At 45.5% G+C, this 20,776-nt stretch overlaps 1 protein-coding gene across 1 annotated transcript in view; it reads right to left on the reverse strand.

Annotated features, from left to right (window-relative positions):
* Positions 1 to 256: 256 nt before the first annotated feature.
* The window catches only part of LOC112076003 (patched domain-containing protein 1-like), a gene marked incomplete at its 3' end in the record, with an annotated part of 52,093 nt that continues 31,573 nt past the window's right edge, over positions 257 to 20,776 (reverse strand). Inside the window, exons 6-9 of the mRNA XM_070441142.1 lie at positions 18,133 to 18,365; positions 17,816 to 18,054; positions 7,315 to 7,451; positions 257 to 898 (exon numbers count right to left, since the gene is read on the reverse strand). Coding sequence (XP_070297243.1) covers positions 257 to 898; positions 7,315 to 7,451; positions 17,816 to 18,054; positions 18,133 to 18,365 — 1,251 coding nt within the window. The remainder of the gene's footprint in view (positions 899 to 7,314; positions 7,452 to 17,815; positions 18,055 to 18,132; positions 18,366 to 20,776) is intronic.

Below are 20,776 nucleotides of genomic sequence, written 5' to 3' on the forward strand. Positions count from 1 at the left end.
CAGTAGAGTTATTAGTTAGTAGTCAGTAGAGTTAGTAGAGTCAGTAGAGTTATTAGTAAGTAGTCAGTAGAGTTAGTAGCATCAGTAGAGTTATTAGTTAGTAGTCAGTAGAGTTAGTAGAGTCAGTAGAGTTAGTAGAGTCAGTAGAGTTAGTAGTCAATAGAGTTAGAAGTCAGCATAGTTAGTAGTTAGTAGAGTCAGTAAAGTCAGTAGAGTCAGTAGTGTGTGTGTGTGTGTGTGTGTGTGTGTGTGTTACCTGTAGGAAGCCCATCAGGCCAAAGGAGATGTATACGAGGTAGAGCAGAACCATGAAGGGCTTCACATAGGTGTTGGTGATCCAGTCTCCATAGCAACGCTGCACGCAGCCTAGCAACAAGTGTGAGTCCTGGGGTCGCAGTTCAGAGATGGTGGTTGGGGTGTGTGTATTTGGAATGTGTGTGTGAGCATGTATGTGTGTAGTGTTGGGAGTGTGTGTGTGAGCGTGTGTAGTGTTAGGTGTATGATCATGTGTGTGTGTAGTGTTGGGAGTGTGTGTGTGAGCGTGTGTGTGTGCAGGATTTTCTGTATGTGTGTAGGCGTGCGCAGCATTAGGTGTGTGTGTGTGTGTAGAGTTGGGTGTGTGTGAGTGAGTTTGTGAGTGTGTCTCATCCTGGTAGCGTGTGTACATGAGACAGCGGTACCAGCGTGGCTTGGTGTCCAGCGCTCCCTTCTTGGGGACACGGCGGCAGAAACACCCGTGTCTGTACCCTGTCTCCAGGTAACCTGTGGCAACCAGACAGGTGGCGTAGAAGGACAAGGTGTAAAGGTAACCAACGGTTACGCCCAATGCAGCGCAGCGACAGAACAGCCGGACAGCCTCCAGGTTGGTCAGAGGAGACGCAGCCAGACCCAGAGACACCTGGGAACACACACACACCGTTTCCATTGGCACTTTAAGTCAGGGCCAAATTCCCTGGGTCGGAGGAAACCCGGGCCAGCGCAGACAAGTTTCACAACTGGAGCTAGCCTGATTAGATTTGGGCTGGTGACGCTGTTACTACTGTATGCAACCACCAGCTGATCACTGCTGAATGCTGACACGTCTGGGTTTGTTCCTGTTAGCTTGCCTGAGTTTGTTGAGATTAGCTAGCACATGGACAAGCAGCACCGCAGTAGCCAGATAGGACAGGAATTATCACCAAAGCTGGATCCTTCATTTATTTTTGCACTACACTAATTTCATGAGAACAGAGTCAGTCATGTTGTTTGGTTATCAGCCCTCAAATGCTAGCGAGCTAACATTAGCTAGCAGGTGTTTTAGCTAGTCGGGTCATATTCATTACATTATTGAAAGCTAGCTACCTACACAACATGACCAAAAGTATGTCTCCCTTCTTCTGCGAAAGCCTCCCCGTTTCTGTCATCGCTGTTCACTTCCTGCTGAAAGTGTGTGAGGGAAAATGTCTGTCTGTATCAGATTGTACACAGATCATATGTTTAGCATAAATGCTGCTTTTCTAACAACCAATTTGGCTGGGTTCATGCAAGTGACTGATTGATTGCGCATGGGAGGAATCCTCACAATCACTCTATAAGCAATTTGGCAGTACGCCAAGAACATTGGTCTAGGAACCAAAAGGGGTATCTCAGTTTCAAGGTCTCAGCTTGGAGAGAAGAAGCCTTGTGAGGTATTGGTCAGTCATGCAGGAACCAATGTTAATGATGAATAATTAATAATGTAAATCAAGCAAATATAGCTTGTCTGTGTAAACAGAATATAAGATAACTTAAGGGACCGCCCTGGAGGAACTTCTGACCTGTACTGAGTGTGCAGAGTTTGTTATAACCTCTCCAGTTAACTGATAATAGAGAGTGATTTGTTTAATATTGACTTCAGGTGTCCCTGGTGTTGAATTTCCACCACACACCGAACAAGGGAGAGCTCGGTTTGTTGTTTTGGAAAGTTTTTAAAGTCTATTGAAAAAGTTTGGTTACTAGCTCGCTACCTCTTGAGTTTGGATCCCGCGACGCGGTTGGCATCAGTTGCTGGGACCTCTACCATCTATCCAGTGATCCTGCCTACCATGGCCGGGTCTGAGGAACCGTTTGGCGTAGCAGCTAGCCTAGCAGGGTTTTCTTGAGGGCTTGAACGCAGCCCGCGACACAGTTAGCCATTGTGGCCGGGACAGTGGATTGTCCCGGGCCTGTGGCTGTATAGATCCCTGCAGTTTGTGGTTGTTGTTTTCAAACTTCCCTGTGACCTGAACTGTCTCGAACTGCGAGGAGTAACAGTGTAACCTACGTTGCTACCATGACAAAGACCAAAGCCGGCGGAAGTACCGTTAAGGACAGGGGTGTCTATCACAGGTGAGGGATCTTTTAAACAAACAAAAATAGTTCTACACGCAGTTATTAAAACAAGAAAATAGCTTAAAGTGTTTTGTCAAAATACTGGTCGAGTCAACTAAAAAAAGAATGGACGACCTGACAAGGTAGCTGTTCTGGAAAAAGCCAAGAACTTGAGAGGAACGTATATCTTCCTCAATGAGGACTACCCTGAAGTTGTGCGCCAGAAGAGGAAAGCTGCCAGAGCGCATAGGGACTTTGCTTACATCTGCTATGACAAGCTCATTGTCCCTGCTCCCTCCCAAAAGCCTGGAAGAGATGAGACTATGGGTTCGTAGCTTCAACACACACCAACGGATTAATAGATGTAAAATGTAGATTTTTTTCTCGTGCTTTGTTTGCTCGTTTCCATATTATGTACAGTTGAAGTCGGAAGTTTACATAAACCTTAGCCAAATACATTTAAACTCAGTTTTTCACAATTCCTGACAGTTAGGATCACCACTTTATTATAAGAATGTGAAATGTCAGAATAAAAGTAGAGAGAATGGTTCATTTTAGCTTTTATTTATTTAATCACATTCCCACTGGGTCAGAAGTATACATACAGTCAATTAGTATTTGGTAGCATTGCCTTTAAATTGTTTAACTTGGGTCAAACGTTTTGGGTAGCCTTCCACAAGCCTCCCTCCTTCCACAAGCCTCCCACAATAAGTTGGATGAATTTTGGCCCATTCCACCTGACATCTATGGGATTGAGGTCAAGGCTTTGTGATGGCCACTCCAATACCTTGACTTTGTTGTCCTTAAGCCTTTTTGCCACAACTTTGGAAGTATGCTTGGGGTCATTGTCCATTTGGAAGACCAATTTGCGACCAAGCTTTAACTTCCTGACTGATGTCTTGAGATGTTGCCTCAATATATGCACATCATTTTCCAGCCTCATGATGCCATCTATTTTGTGAAGTGCACCAGTGCCTCCTGCAGCAAAGCACCCCCACAACATGATGCTGCCACCCCCGTGCTTCACGGTTGGGATGGTGTTCTTCAGCTTGCAACCATCCCCCTTTTTTTGTTTCATCAGACCAGAGGACATTTCTCCAAAAAGTACGATCTTTCTCCCCATGTGCAGTTGCAAACCGTAGTCTGGCTTTTTAATGGCGGTTTTGGAGCAGTGGCTTCTTCCTTGCTGAGCGGCCTTTCAGGTTATGTCGATATAGGACTAGTTTTACTGTGGATATAGATACTTTAGTACCTGTTTCCTCCAACATCACAAGGTCCTTTGCTGTTGTTCTGGGATTGATTTTCACTTTTCGCACCAAAGTACGTTCATCTCTAGGAGACAGAATGCATCTCCTTCCTGAGCAGTATGATGGCTGCGTGGTTCCATGGTGTTTATACTATTGTTTGTACAGATGAACGTGGTACCTACAAGGCGTTTAGAAATTGCTCCCAAGGATGAACCAGACTTGTGAAGATCTACAATTATTTTTCTGAGGTCTTGGCTGATATCTTTTGATTTACCCATGATGTCAAGCAAAGAGGCACTGAGTTTAAAGGTAGGCCTTGAAATATATCCACAGGTACACCTCCAATTGACTCAAATGAGGTCAGCCTATCAGAAGCTTCTAAAGCTATGACATCATTTTCTGGAATTTTCCAAGCTGTTTAAAGGCACAGTCAACTTAGTGTATGTAAACTTCTGACCCACTGGAATTGTGATACAKTGAATTATAAGTGAAATAATCTGTCTGTAAACAATTGTAGAAAAAATTACTTGTGTCATGCACAAATTAGATGTCCTTAACAACTTGCCAAAACTATGGTTTGTTAACAAGAAATGTATGGAGTGGTTGACGAGTTTTATTGACTCCAACCTAAGTGTATGTAAACTTCAGACTTCAACTGTATATCTCTGATAAGCTACCCAGGAAAGGGCTGAAAATGTCAAGTGTTATTGAAGTGTTCTGGTTGCAGGTTCACTTGGCACATCTAAAACCTTTTCTTTTGGGTTGTTGCTATAGGCCATCAAGTGCTAACAGTCAGTATCTAAATAATGTGTGTGAAATGCTTGATAGTGTATGTGATGTAAACAGAGAGGTCTACTTTCTTGAGGACCTGGATATTGACTGGTTTTCATCAACCTGTCCACTCAAGAGAAAGCTTCTCACTGTAACCAGTGCCTGTAATCTGGTTCAGGTTATTAATCAATTTACCAGGGTGTTTTTCAAACACTACAGGAACAAGATCATCCACGTGTATTGATCACATTTTTACTAATACTGTAGAACTTTGTTCTAAAGCTGTATCTGTACCCATTGGATGCAGTGATAACAATATAGTGGCAATGTCCAGGAAAGCCAAAGTTCCAAAAGCTGGGCGAAAAAATAGTGTATAAGATTTTGCTGTGACACTTTTTGTGGATGTTAAAAATATTTGTTTGTCTGGTGTTCGTCTGGTTCGTCTGGTGTCAGGATGAGCCTGCAGGAAGGGTACCACATGAGGGAGGAGGATGTTTTCCCTGTAGTCACAGCGTTGAGATTGCCTGCAATGACAACAAGCTCAGTCCGATGATGCCGTGACACACCTCCCCAGACCACGACGAACCCTCCACCTCCAAATCGATCCCGCTCCAGAGTACTGGCCTCGGTGTAATGCTCATTCCTTCAACGATAAACGCGAATCCGACCATCACCCCCGGTGAGACAAAACCGTGACTCGTCAGTGAAGAGCACTTTTTTCCAGTCCTGTCTGGTCCAGCGACGGTGGGTTTGTGCCCATAGGCGACGTTGTTACTGCTGATGTCTGGTGAGGATCTGCCTTACAACAGGCCTACAAGCCCTCAGTCCAGCCTCTCTCAGCCTATTGCGGACAGTCTGAGCACTGATGGAGGGATTGTGCGTTCCTGGTGTAACTCAGGCAGTTGTTGTTGCCATCCTGTACCTGTCCCGCAGGTGTGATGTTCGGATGTACCGATCCTGTGCAGGTGTTGTTACCGTGGTCTGCCACTATGAGGACAATCAGCTGTCCGTCCTGTCTCCCTATAGCGCTGTCTTAGGTGTCTCACAGTACGGACATAGCAATTTATTGCCCTGGTCTGCAGTCCTCATGCCTCCTTGCAGCATGCCTAAGGCACATTCACACAGATGAGCAGGGGCCCTAGGCATCTGTCTTTTGGTGTTTTTCAGAGTCAGTAGAAAGGCCTCTTTAGTGTCCTAAGTTTTCATAACTGTGACCTTAATTGCCCACCGTCTGTAAGCTGTTAATGTCTTAACGACCGTTCCACAGGTGCATGTTCATGCACAGGTGTTTGATGGGGTTGAGGTCAGGGCTCTGTGCAGGCCAGTGAAGTTCTTCCACACCGATCTCGACAAACCGTTTCTGTATGGACCTTGCTTTGTGCACGGGGACATTGTCATGAAACAGGAAAGGGCCTTCCCCAAACTGTTGCCACTAAGTTGGAAGCACATAATCGTCTAGAATGCTGTAGCGTTAAGATTTCCCTTCACTGGAACTAAGGGGCCTAGCCCGAACCATGAAAAGCAGCCACAGACCATTATTCCTCCTCCACAATACTTTACAGTTGGCAATATGCATTGGGGCAGGTACAGTTCTCCTGGCATCAGGTGAAACAAACCCAGATTTGTCCATCGCACTGCCAGATGGTGAAGCATAATTCATCACTCCAAAGAAGCGTTTCAACTGCTCAAGAGTTCAATCCCGGCGATCTTTACATCAGAGGCAGTTTGGAACTTGGTAGTGAGTGCTGCAACCGAGGACAGACAATTTCTATGAGCTACGCGCTTCAGCACTCAACGGTCCAGTTCTAGCTAGCTAACCAGCAAGCTAAACATTTGGCTAGTTGGCAACGGCAGGAGGATGGGGGTAACATTAGTTACAGCGAGCAACATTAGTGAAGCTAATTAGTTAGTTAAGCTGCACAGTAATGTCTACCTATTAACATGACATCATTTCTAAACGCAATTTGAGCCAGACCATCAAGGCCATCTAGACACACAAGGCCATCTAGAACCCCAAGGCCATCTAGAACCCCAAGGCCATCTAGAACACCAAGACCCTCTAGACCCCAAAGCCATCTAGAACCTGAAGGCCATTAGATACCCAAGCCATCTAGAACCCAAGGCCATCTAGACCCCAAGGCCATCTAGACCACCAAAGGCCAGCTAGACCCACAAGGCCATCTAGAACCCCAAGGCCATCTAGACCCCAAGGCCATCTAAGACACCAAGACCCTCTAGACCCAAAAGCCATCTAGACCCCAAGACAATCATAGACCCCAAGCCATCTAAGACCCTAAGGCCATCTAGAACCCCAAGCCCATCTAGAACCACAGAATCTAGACCCGAAGGCCATCTAGACCACAAGGCCAGCCAGCCCACAAGGCATCTAGAACCCAAGGCCATCTAAGACCCCAAGGCCATCTAGACCCCAGGCCATCTAGACCCCAAGGCCGTAGCCACAAAGGCCCATCTAGAACCATCAGGCACATCTAGACCCCAAGGCCATCTAGACCACCAAAGGCATCTAGACCCCCATAGCGGCACTACCACAAGGCCATCTAGACCAAGCATCTAGAACCCAAGGCCAATCGCTAGAACCCCAAGGCCATCTTAGACCCCAAGGCCATCTAAGACCCACAAGCCATCCTAGACCAAGGCAGCCACCCAGGCCATGCTAGAACCCCAAGGCCATCTAGAACCCCAAGGCCAGCCCACCAAGGCCATCTAGACCCCAAGGCAATCTAGAACCCAAGGCCAGCCCACCAAGGCCATCTAGACCCCAAGGCCATCTAGAACCCCAAGGCCATCTAGAACCCAAGGCCATCTAGAACCCAAGGCCAGCTAGAACCCAAGGCCAGCTAGACCACCAAGGCCAGCTAGACCACCAAGGCCAGCCCAACCCAGATTGACTTCAAGGCTTTAGAGTGTCACAGCATGGCTAGACAAAGACAAACATACACAGACTGACCTGATGTAGCAGTGTAGCTCCTGAGTAACGCAGCATGACATCAGAGAATACGCTAGCTACACGCTCCTTAACATGTTGGTCCTCACGTGTCCTTCTCCATGACGATAGCATCTCGAATGTGCCAAACAGTCCGTGACCTGGAGACAGACACACACATAGAGATAAATATGTTTTGTGTGTTTGCAGTGTTTGTGTATTCCTGGATGCCAAGGAAAGCCAGACTTCGCCAAAAATGTTAGCAAATAAAAAGAAAATGTATTTAACATTTCCTTTTTAACGTGTATCTTTCGTCTCTCTGCAATTCTAAATTTTCCTTCAATTCGCAAGAGGCTGATTGTATGTCACTGTATAAAGCATCCGAGCGAGCAAAACAGCGCTCCTCTCTTTCAGAAAGTGTAGCCCATGTATCTGATGCTGTCTGGTCAAAAAGAGTATGACATTGTTGCCACCTGTAGCATTGAATTCAATAGCAAGACAAGCCAGCGAGCATTTGGCCTACATCATTTTTTAAAAACTAAAAGAATAGCGAATCAGTGTTGAGCTAAACTGAGTGAGTTTAACTGTGAATTGTCCTTTTGGGATTTGGCAGTTGGGATTTGGCTTCACACCAATCAGATCACATCAAAAGCAAAACGTCATTGACAGAAAAAACGTGGATTGTTGCATCTCGTATTGTTGTCCTACGGTGTCTAGCTAGCTAAAACAGTCCCTTTCCTAAATTGGTAATGGGTGGAGCTATGGATTTGGACTCGTGGTTTTCCTTAATTCTCCGTACTGGCCAATGATTATAACGGCGAATATGATCCAACCATTAATAAAAATTGTGTACCTGCTATGAGAGGATGGAAGTTCAATATGTAGCTAGATGTAGTAGGCTAATGTTAGCTAGCTGGCTCGACGTTTCCCATGAAAGGAAGTTAGCCTAGCGAGCGAGCATTTTAGCCAGGTATTTGTATTTATTAGGCATCCCCATTAGCTGCTGCCAATACCACCATGCAACAATATCACAATGTTTGATTAAGCAAAGAAGAAACTTCTCACCCAGAAGCGGCGCTCCTAGTGGCCGGGGACTTTAATGCAGGCAAACTTAAATCAGTTTTACCAAATCTTTACCAGCATGCAACCAGGGGAGAGAAAAATCCTAGACCACCTATACTCCACACACAGAGATGCATACAAAGCTCTCCCCTGCCCTCCATTTCGCAAATCTGACCATAATTCTGTCCTCCTGATTCCTGATTACAAGCAAAACTAAATCAGGAAGTACCAGTGACTCGCTCAATACGGAAGTGGTCAGATGAAGCGGATGCTACACTACAGGACTGTTTTGCTAGCACAGACTGGAATATGTTCCGGGATTCATCCAATGGCATTGAGGAATACACCACCTCAGTCACCGGCTTCATCAATAAGTGCATCGATGACGTCGTCCCCCCAGTGACTGTATGCACATATCCCAAGCAGAAGCCATGGATTACATGCAACATCCACATCGAGCTAAAGGGTAGAGCTCCCGCTTTCAAGGAGCGGGAGACTAATCCGGATGCTTATAAGAAATCCCGCTATGCCCTCAGACAAACCATCAAACAAGTAAAGTCTCAAAACAGGATTAAGATTGAAACCTACTACACCGGCTCTGACGCTCGTCGGATGTGGCAGGGCTTGAAAACTATTATGGATTACAAAGGGAAACCCAGACGCGAGCTGCCCAGTGACGCGAGCCTACCAGACGAGCTAAATGCCCTTTATGCTCGCTTCGAGGCAAGCAACACTGGAGCATGCACGAGAGCACCAGCTGTTCTGGATGACTGTGTGATAACGCTCTTGGTAGCCGATGTGAACAAAACCTTTAAACAGGTCAACATTCACAAAGCCGCTCGGCCAGACGGATTACAAGGACGTGTACTCAAAGCATACGCGGACCAACTGTCAAGTGTCTTCACTGACATTTTCAACCTCTCCCTGACTGAGTCTGTAATACCTACATGTTTCAAGCAGACCACCATAGTCCCTATGCCCAAGGAAGCGAAGGTAACCTGCCTAAATGATTACCACCCCGTGGCACTCACGTCGGGAGCCATGAAGTGCTTTGAAAGGCTGGTCATGGCTCACATCAACAGCATCCTCCCGGACACCCTAGACCCACTCCAATGTGCATACCGCCCCAACAGATCCACAGATGACGCAATCTCTATAACGACTCTGGGACAGAACACCTCCCTCTGCAACTGGATTCTGGACTTCCTGACGGGCCGCCCCCAGGTGGTAAGAATAGGCAACAACACGTCTGCCATGCTGATCCTTAACTCTGGGGCCCCTTAGGGGTGTGTACTTAGTCCCCTCCTGTACTCCCTGTTCACCCACGACTGCGTGGCCAAACACGACTCCAACACCATCATTAAGTTTGCTGACGACACAACAGTGGTAGGCCAGATCACCAACAACAATGAGACAGCCTATAGGGAGGAGGTCAGAGAACTGTCAGTGTGGTGCCAGGACAACAAAACCTTTTCCCCCTCAGGAGACTGAAAATATTTGGCATGGGTCCCCAGATTCTCAAAAGGTTGTACAGCTGCACCATCGAGAGCATCCTGACCGGTTGCATCACCGCCTGGTATGGCAACTGCTCGGCATCTGACCGTAAGCCACTACAGAGGGTAGTGTGAATGGCCCAGTACATCACTGGGGCCAAAGCTTCCTGCCATCCAGGACCTATATAATAGGCGATGTCAGAGGTAAGCCTAGAAAATTGTCAGAGACTCCAGTCACCCATGTTATATACTATTTTCTCTGCTACTGCACGGCAAGCGGTATCGGAGCGCCAAGTCTAGGACCAAAAGGCTCCTCAACAGCTTCTACCCCCAAGCCATAAGACTGCTGAACAAGTACTGAAATGCGTAGCGTGTAATAATCGTCTGTCCTCGGTTGCAACACTCACTAACGAGATCCAAACTGCCTCTGGAAGCAACGTCAGCACACAAACGGTTCGTTGGGAGCTTCATAAAAAGAGTTTCCATGACCGAACAACCACACACAAGTCAAAGATCACCATGCGCAACGCCAAGCGACGGCTGGAGTGGTATAAAGCTCGCCACCGTTGGACTCTGGATCAGTGGAAACGCGTTCTCTGGAATGATTAATCACACTTCACCATCTGGCAGTCCGACGGACAAATCTTGGTTGCCAGGAGAACGCTACCTGCCCAGCTGCATAGTGCCAACTGTAACGTTTGGTGGAGGAAGAATAATGGTCTGGGGCTGTTTTTCATGGTTCGGTTCATGGTTCGGGCCCCCTAGTTCCAGTGAAGGGAAATCTTACTGCTACAGCATACAATGACATTGTAGATGATTCTGTGCTTCCAACTTTTTTGGCAACAGTTTGGGGAAGGCCCTTTCCTGTTTCATCATGACAATGTGCACAAATTGAGGTCGATACAGAAATGGTTTGTCAAGGTCGGTGTGGAAGAACTTGACTGGCCTGCACAGAGTCTTGACCTCAACCCCATCGAACACCTTTGGAATGAATAGGAGCGCCGACTGCGAGCCAGGCCTAATCGCCCAACATCAGTGCCCGACCTCACTAATGCTCTTGTGGCTGAATGGAGGCAAGTCCCCGCAGCAATGTTCCAACATCTAGTGGAAAGCCTTCCCGGAAGAGTGGAGGCTGTTATAGCAGCAAAGGGGAGACCAACTCCATATTAATGCCCATGATTTTGGAGTGAGATGTTTGACGAGCAGGTGTCCACATACACTAAATTACAAAAAGTATCACGGTCCCAAGGCATATGAGCTAACAGCTTATTGAGCAAACAACACAATTATCACAACACATTGTTTTAATATGTGACTCGTTTCAGGAAACTAGGCGTATGTCGTGCGTCACAGGAGAGCCATTTGAACGTAAACATTTATTTTTTATCAAAATGCCTTCAGGAACATATAAACTTTCATGTGCCTTAATAACAAACTCGTATGCCATGTGTAAATATGAATACAATTATACAATTACGAGCCTAGTTGGTTTAGCCACGGAAAAAGTCAGGAACCTTCCCGCTAGCCATGATTGGCTGAGAAAATGGATGGGCTGGACATGCCGAGAGATAAGTTCGGCTTGGTCTGCCATGAAACATGCTTCTGTCTATAACATGAGCTGCTCAATTTGTGTAGACAATATAACATGATGTCTTTTTTGAAAGAAATCACGAAGAACTGCAAAAGTGTTGCTAATGCGCTCCACTTTCTGGAGCACCGATTGTGCCATGCTGACTCTCGCTGACTCTGAAAATGAATCAGACGATGAGGAAATCCCTGATTTAGGTAAAAACATTTTTCATAGAACCAGACATGGTAGAGTCTTCTGAAACGGCGATCAACATTCTTGTCACGGAAGCAGTTGATCGAGTGTCATGTGTGTGCTGGGAGTCGGGAAGCAGTTGACCGAGTGTAATGTGTGTGCTGGGAGTCGGGAAGCAGTTGACCGAGTGTCATGTGTGTGCTGGGAGTCGGGAAGCAGTTGACCGAGTGTCACGTGTGTGCTGGGAGTCGGGAAGCAAGTTCAGGGAGTGAATCATTTAATAAATACATAAAAACATAATACAAAACAAGAAACACGAACAACGCACAGACATGAAACTGAAACAATAACGCCTGGGGGAGGAAACAAAGGGAGTGACATATAAAGGGCAAGTAATCAAGGAGGTGATGGAGTCCAGGTGAGTGTCATTATGCGCAGATGCGCGTAACGAGGGTGACAGGTGTGCGCCATAACGAGTAACCTGGTGACCTAGAGGCCAGAGATGGAGCCCACGTGACACCGAGTTTAGAAATCAGTGGAATGCCTGGTGGAAGCAGAGTATGATAGCTAAGGAGATGGAGACAATTCTGCAGTTTGATTGCAAATATGCAGAGGGAGTCGAAAAGAGAACACACAGAAGGCCGTTGTATAAAACACCTGTCTCCGGATCACATCTTCAAACTAAAGGCAACCATGGGAGAGAGGGAGAAGCATGCATCCATGTATGTGGGTAAGAGAGCTAGCTACATTCAGATATTATACGTTTCTAATTCCGTCAGAAAGTATTTTAAATTGAAAGTTAAAGCGTACTTTTAGCTAGCTATCTAACGTTAGCTGGCTGGCTCGCTAGCTAACATTACGTGTATGATCTGTGTAGTTAATATTGTTTGTATCTCAGAAATCCATTTGCAAACGACTTTCTGACAATATTAGAAACGTATAATATCTGAAAATGTAGCGAGCTAGACTCTCTTACACATATACATGAATGTACGCTTCTCCCTCTCTGTCACGGATGCCATGGCTGCCCTTAGTTTTAAAATGTGTTTTACACAACAGCCTTCTGTGTGTTTTCTTTTCGAATCCCTCCGCATATTTCCAATCAAACTGCAGAATTATAGCCTAATGTTGCCTAGCTAGCTAACATTTTACCTAGTTGGTTAGCTTTAGCTACCTGCAGATTCAAGCATGGTGACTAGCTATTACAATCAGTTTGTATTGCTAGTAGTATATAGGTTGGGATTATTGATGCGTTCAAGACAACTGGGAACTCTGAAAAAAACGCTCCAACTAGGAATAATCGTTTTAACTGTCATTCAACTCGGAATTCCAACTTGGGAACTCGGCCAGGTGTGTCTGGGGCTGATTACGGCCATCTATTGTATTTCATGAACATGTGTAGATGTCTAGACAATAGCTAGATGTGGCTGCAGCGTGGTTATAGCCATCAATTTAGACAAGTGTGTCGGGAAAGAGTCACCTAATAATTACAAAATATTTATACAATATTTATCTGGACACTTACTATTGCTACTATGCAAATATGCAAGTAACCAATGTACTGTACCGTTTACACCTTCTGTATCCTGTGCATGTGACAAATAAACATTGATTTCATTTGATATAGTGTGTGTTTACCAGAGACGGTATGTGAAGAAGAAAATGACATGCACCAAAGACAGATTAGGATATAGGCCAAGGACTAGATAGAGGGTATTTTTTCTACTACTTTCCCCACTTTTAGTCTTGAAATCTTTGGTTGTTTACTACACTACCTTACTCTGTTTAGTACATGGCCTCACATGTGAATCCTTAAAGAGATGAGTGGCTCTTAAGAGGGTGTGAACAATGCTGAATGGGTGTAGACAAAGAAGAGCTCTCCAGAAGGTGTACCAAATATTCAAGGTGTCATTCTCTCAAAAGTGGGGTAAGAAGTTGATCAACTTTCAAAGCAGAATTACATTCCCATTGCTCCTCAACTGTAGAGTATGATAAACCATTTTGTAGCTCTGAGTCTCTACTGTTATACAATGTAAAAAACACCATTTGAAATGTTCCTACATGAGACCCGAATCGAGCCTGTCGGTCACATATGGCTTTTATCCTGGCTTGGCTTCCCCAGTGATTTTACCCACGCACTGCTACTGTGTGTGTGTGCTGGGGGAGGGGGTGCAGATGGCTTTCACCTCTCGTGGTTGCCATGGCCACCTGTGACTCATCAGTGACACTGACCCCCTCCTCCTGTGAAGCTGGAGATAATCTATTTTCTTGCTGGGTGTGTGGGTGTTGTTGTGTGGTGTGTGTTGTGTGTGTGTGTGTGTGGTGTGTGTGTGTGTGTGTGTGTGTGTTGTGTGTGTGTGTGTGTGGTGTGTAGATTATGATAATGCTTTTTACTACTACAAATCTAGGTGACGTATCAGACATCACATCCCTGTCTCTGACCATCTAATCAGAAATTATCCCTGTCTCTGACCGATCCTATCTAGACATTATCCTGTCTCTGACATCCTATCAGTACATTATCCTGTCTCTGACCATCTATCAACATTATCCTGCCTTTGACCATCCTATCAGACATTATCCTGTGTGGCTCATTTGGTTAGCCAATGCCGCTTGGAAAGACAATATTGTGGATTGATTCCCACTGAGCCACACATATGAAAATGTATGCACACACATACTGTCACTTTGGAACAAATTCAGAGAGACAGCGGGAGCAAGGGAGAGAGAGTAGCGAAAAGGCGAGAGTAGGGGGAAGTAGATCTGCCTGGAGACTTAGATCACTGTAATGTCTAAATCGATCTCCTCTCTCCCTTCTCTCTAGATCTGTTTTATTTGTAAAGGAGTATCATGGAAGTGTTCTTTTGGGGGATTGCTTCAGCTGTGTAGACGATGGAAGCTTCCATCGTCTACACCAGAGATTCATAGGGTTAGCAAAAACTAACATCTCTCATGCTCTCTTCTATAGATTTATCAGAATACCGTCTAATTGTTTGAGACATGGACAACCGCAGCGCACAACACCACACATATTACCAAGGCCACATGCTTCATGATGATTAGGTGTCATGTGATTCTAGAGACTAGTGCATGGACTTGAAAATAAACAGAGGCACATTACGATGAAGAGAAAATGAGAGACAGAGAAAGAGAAACAAGAGAGAGTAAATACATAGCACACAAGTCAGCTATAAGTGGGTTCTGGGAAAGAAATCGTAAAAAAAATAAGATAGAGGATAGAGAGGAGAGAGAGATATAAGGAGAGATGAGAGATGAGGAGAGAGAAATAGGAAGAAGAAAAATAATAGGATTAAGAAAGATAAGAGAAAAAAGAGAAGAAGAGAGAGAGAGAGAGATGAGGAGAGAGAGAGAGAGTGTCACACCCTGATCTGTTTCACCTGTCCTTGTGCTTGTCTCCACCCCCCTCCAGGTGTCGCCCATCTTCCTCATTATCCCCTGTGTATTTATACCTGTGTTCTCTGTTGCCAGTTCGTCTTGTCTTGTCAGGTCCTACCAGCTCGTTTTCCCATCTCCCTGCTTTCTCAAGTTCTGTTTCCTAGTTTCCTTGGTTCTGACCATTCTGCCTGCCCTGACTCTGAGCCTGCCTGCCATTCTGTATCTCACTGACTCTGACCAGTCTACAAACCTCTGCCTGTCCTGACACCCAGCCTGCCTGCTGTTCTATACCTTATTGACTCTGCCCTGGATTACGGACCTCTGCCTGCCTTTGACATTTCTTTTGCCTGCCCACTGTTTGGGTCAATATACATCTGTTACTCTAGCTGTCTGCATCTGGGTCTTATCCTGAGTTCTGATAGAGAGAGATGAGGAGATATATATATATATAGAGAGAGAGAGTACTCCCAGGTAGGTAGGTAGTTATAACTCAACCAGCACTATATATATATTTATTTCACCTTTATTTAACCAGGTAGACCAGTTGAGAACAAGTTCTCATTTACAACTGCGACCTGGCCAAGATAAAGCAAAGCAGTGTGACACAAACATCAACACAGAGTTACACAAGGAATAAACAAACGTACAGTCAATAACACAATAGAAAAATCTATATACAGTGTGTGCAAATGAAGTAAGATTAGGGAGGTAAGGCAATAAATAGGCCATAGTGGTGAAATAATTACAATTTAGCATTAACACTGGAGTGATAGATGTGCGGATGATGATGTGCAAGTAGAGATACTGGGGTGCAAAAGAGCAAAAATAAATAACAATATGGGGATGAGGTAGTTGGGTGGGCTATTTACAGATGGGCTATGTACAGGTGCAGTGATCGGTAAACTGCTCTGACAGCTGATGTTTAAAGTTAGTGAGGGAGATATAAGTCTCCAGCTTCAGTGATTTTTGCAATTCATTCCAGTTATTGGCAGCAGAGAACTGGAAGGAAAAACTGCCAAACAGGCAACCAAAGGAGGTGTTGGCTTTGGGGATGACCAGTGAAATATACCTGCTGGAGCGCGCGCTAGGGGTGGGTGTTGCTATGGTGACCAGTGAGCTGAGATAAGGCAGAGCTTTACCTAGCAAAGACTTATAGATGACCTGGAGCCAGTGGGTTTGCATACAGGTCGCAGCGCTGGGTAGTATATGGTGACAAAACGGATGACACTGTAATAGACTGCATCCAGTTTGTTGAGTAGGGTGTTGGAGGCTATTTTGTAAATGACATCGCCGAAGTTGAGGATCGGTAGGATGGTCAGTTTTACGAGGGTGTGTTTGGCAGCGTGAGTGAAGGAGGCTTTGTTGCGAAATAGGAAGCCGATTCGAGATTTCATTTTGGATTGGAGATGCTTAATGTGAGTCTGGAGGGAGAGTTTACAGTCTAACCAGACACCTAGGTATTTGTAGTTGTCCACGTATTCTAAGTCAGAGCCGTCCAGAGTAGTGATGCTGGACGGGCGGGCGGGCAGGTGTGGGCAGCGATCGTTTGAAGAGCATTTAGTTTTACTAGCATTTAAGAGCAGTTGGAGTGGTGGAGTACGATGAATGGTACCCCCAGGTAGATAGGAGGTTATAACTCACCCAGCAGTATGAATGGTACCCCCAGGTAGATAGGAGGTTATAACTCACCCAGCAGTGATTAACCTCCCAGGTAGATAGGAGGTTATACACACCCAGCAGTATTGAATGGTACCCCCACGTAGATAGGAGGTTATAACTCACCCAGCAGTATGAATGGTACCCCCAGGTAGTAGGAAGGTTATAACTCACCCAGCAGTATGAATGGTACCCCCAGGTAGATAGGAGGTTATAACTCACCCAGCAGTATGAATGGTACCCCCACGTAGATAGGAGTTGTTATACTCACCCCGCAAGTATGATATTGGTACCCCCACGTAGATAGGAGGTTAAAACTCACCAGCACAGTATAATGTGTACCCCAGTAGATAGGAGTTATAACTCACCCAGCAGTATGAATGTTACCCCCGTTAGTAATAGGAGGTTATAACTCACCCAGCAGTATTAATGGTACCCCCACTTAGATAGGAAGGTTATAACTCACCACCGTAGTAATTGGTACCCCCACGTAGATAGGAGATTATAACTCACCAGCAGTATGAATGTGTACCCCCAGGTAGATATAGGAGGTATATTACTCACCCAGCAGTATGAATGGTACCCCAGGTAGGTAGGTAGTCATAACCCACAGCAGAATGATGTACCCCCAGCGTAGATAGGAGTTTTATAACTCACCAGCATGTATGAATTGGTACCCCCAGGTAGATAGAGGTTATACTCTATCACAGCAGTATGAATGGTAACCCCCAGGTAGGTAGGTAGTTCATAAAAAAATAACCAAATCCACAGTATGAATGGTACCCCCCAGGTAGATAGGAGGTTATAACTCACCCAGCAGTATGAATGGTACCCCCAGGTAGATAGGAGTTATAACTCACACAGCATATGAATGGTACCCCCAGGAGTAGGTAGTCATAACTCACCAGCAGTATGAATGGTACCCCCAGGTAGATAGGATTATCTATACTCACCCAGCAGTATGAATGGTACCCCCAGGTAGAATGTGAGGTAAACTCATCCCCTACCAGTAATGTAATATGGTACCCAGGTAATTAGGTAGCTTGATACCCACTTCACCCAAGCAGTATGAATGGTACCCCCAGGTAGATAGAAGGTTATAACTCACCCAGCAGTATGAATGGTACCCCCAGGTAGATAGGTAGTCATAACTCACCCAGCAGTATGAATGGTACCCCCAGGTAGGTTGAGTTGTAAGTGGTTCCAGTCAGGTTAAGGATGCCAGCAGCAGTGAGACCAGAGAGGGCGATAGACAGCAGAGCCAAAAGCCCTAGCCAGGGTTTAGCTCTCACACAGTCCCTCATCGAACAACAGCCCACGGCTAACACCAAACACACACATACACTGGCCAGCAGGGGGCGCCGAGCCAGCACTGACGACGCCTGGAAGTCTGTCCTGGGGGGAGAGAGGGCTGAGTTAGAGGGGTAGAGAGAGGAAAGAGACACACACACACTCACATATGCACACACACACCTTAGAGAGGATGAAGTGAAGGGGTATAAGCTCAGTTCAGGGTGTCCCGCCCCAAACCGGCCCAGCTCGCCACAGAACGCCTGCTCCCATTGGCTAGCCACCCTGTCCGTCAGGGCGCCGCGAGCCTGCAGGTAGTAGGTCAGCTGCAGAGCTCTAGCGCTCCGGACTCCTTGGCCTCGACCAGACACACCCCCTGGGCCCTGTACTGCAGGCCCCGCCCCCCACGCCTGCACCTGGAAAAGAAGAAAGGCTGCGTCTAAAGAAGGGAAAGGTCACCTGAGGGCGGTAATAAGGGTCAGGGTTAGCTAACCCTAACCCTGACCCTAAAGAAGGGGGAAAGGTCACCTGAGGGCGGTAATAAGGGTCAGGGTTAGCTAACCCTAACCCTGACCCTAAAGTAGGGAAAGGTCACCTGAGGGCGGTAATAAGGGCCAGTAAAGGGTTGTTAGCAGAAGAAAGGCTGCGTTTAAAGAAAGGTTGCAAAATTCACATAACTTTCCCAAAAAGGGATATCCTACGAAACAGGTTTGAGGAGTTAGCGAGGTAACTGAGGAGAGAGCCAGGTACATTTCTATGGCAACAAGTCCTTCAGAACTATCCTGCTCGGGTGCAGGGTAACTCAGAGCTAACTCCATTTATCCTGAATTAAGTGTCTGAGCCACGAGTTGAGGACCAATGAAATTAGATTCCCTTCCTCTTGCAAAGATTGTGTCATCGTCCCTTTCATTCGAGGTAGACTACTTATTCAATATTTTATTAATCAAATTTTTTTTTTGTGTGTAAAAAAAGTCATTAAAATATGTATCACATGACACATTTAGTAAGGACAACATTTGCTTTCCAAACAGTATGTTTTTCTCGCAATTATATTTTCACATTTGTTAAAGGCAAACTAACAGCCGTAACCAACCATAGACATAGGATAGCAGTTCCCATTCAAGTCAGGACTGGCAGCTATTGCTAGTGTACCCATGAGTTTAACAGTTAAATTCTCAGGTTTAGAGGTTCCAAAACCCTTCTATGGATTATATGTCTATGGCCACAACGCAACAAGCTGTTCTACAGACAGAAGTGATTGGTATGCTTATCAATGCAATCCTAAGATAACGACAAGTAATACAATTAAAGCACTTCTAAAAGTCTATTTCACTCCATAACCTGCTGAATTTGCAAGATCATTTTCTTTCATTTTGAATTTCGGCACAAATTAAAATGTGGCACTGACTCACCCATGGATTGATGTTTCAGCATAGTCTCAATGAAGAGCGGTCGACTAGCCATGTGTGACATGAACGCAAAGTTACAAGCCTGCTAGAGTTAGAGGCAGGAGGACGAGCAATATCCACCGTTCGAGTACTTGGATGGAGTGTGAAGTTAACTGAAGCTGGTTAGCTTTAGAAAACCCTGAGTATCTCTATACCCCTCAGGTTGTCCAGAAATCCTGGTTGGAGGACTTACTTCCTGCTCATTCCCTTCTGATTCTGGAAATCTTATTTCCTGCTCATTCCCTTCTGATTCTGGAAATCTTATTTCCTGCTCATTCCCCTTCTTATTCTGGAAACTATTTCACTGCTCATGTCCCTTCATCTGCAATCTTATGTCCTGCTCTTTCCCTCTTGATTTTGGAAATCTTTCCAACTTGGATTTGAGAAAACCTGGGAACTTGTGGAAATTGCCAAGAATTGTGTGCACTCTAGTCTCAAATCAGAACGCAATCACAACACCCTCCTAAACAAGGTCCGTAATAAACCCAAGGGTGATACCCAATGAAAATACACCAGTACACACCCCTCCCCCCTAAACACCCCTGACTGTGACCAATGAATACACAGTAACACAACCCCTCCCTAACAGAAGGTGACCAATGAAAATACACAGGACCACACCTCCTAACAGGTGACCAATGAAGAAAAAATACACAGTACACCCCCTCCCTAACAGTGACCAATTGAACAATACACACAGTAACACACCCCCTCCCTGTCATCCTAAACAGGGAGTATGTAGACCAGATTTGAAAATAACAAAACACACCCCCTTAACTGTGTGGGAATAAACCAATTATGGAAATACACAAGTACACACACTCCATAGGCTTCCTAGCTGTGACCACAATGGAAAATTAACACAGTACCCCAAACTCCCGCCCCAGAAACTCAGGTGGGGAAACAATGAAAATACAACGAGATTAATAAATTAAGTAGACCACACACCACTCCTAAGTGCCTCGATGTGATTGCCCCAACGACGAGGAGAGAGGCAGAGACGAAGGAAAAATAGGTAGAGAAGAAGAAGAAAGTATAGGTAAAAAATAGGGGTAAATGTAGATGAAAAAGAAAGCGAAAGAGACGGAGAAAAATAGAGAGAGAGAGAAGGAAATGAAAAAGAAAATAGGTAGAAGGGGAGGAAATAGGTAGTATAAAGAAAAACAAATAGAATAGATGAAATGCACACGGGAGAAGAGAGAGAGAAGAGAAGCAAGAGAGAGAAGACCGATAAAAGAGATACTGTACACCATGCCCACCTTAAAGAGGACAAGAGAAGAGAAGGAGAAAGAAGAGAAGATATAAGAAGAGATAAAAGACGAGGCGAGAGAACGAGAGGGGAGAGACGTAAAGATCAGAGAGAGAGTACGAGAAGAGAG

The sequence above is a fragment of the Salvelinus sp. IW2-2015 genome, unplaced genomic scaffold (genome assembly GCF_002910315.2).
Source record: "Salvelinus sp. IW2-2015 unplaced genomic scaffold, ASM291031v2 Un_scaffold3509, whole genome shotgun sequence".
NCBI classification, from domain to species: Eukaryota; Metazoa; Chordata; class Actinopteri; order Salmoniformes; family Salmonidae; genus Salvelinus; species Salvelinus sp. IW2-2015.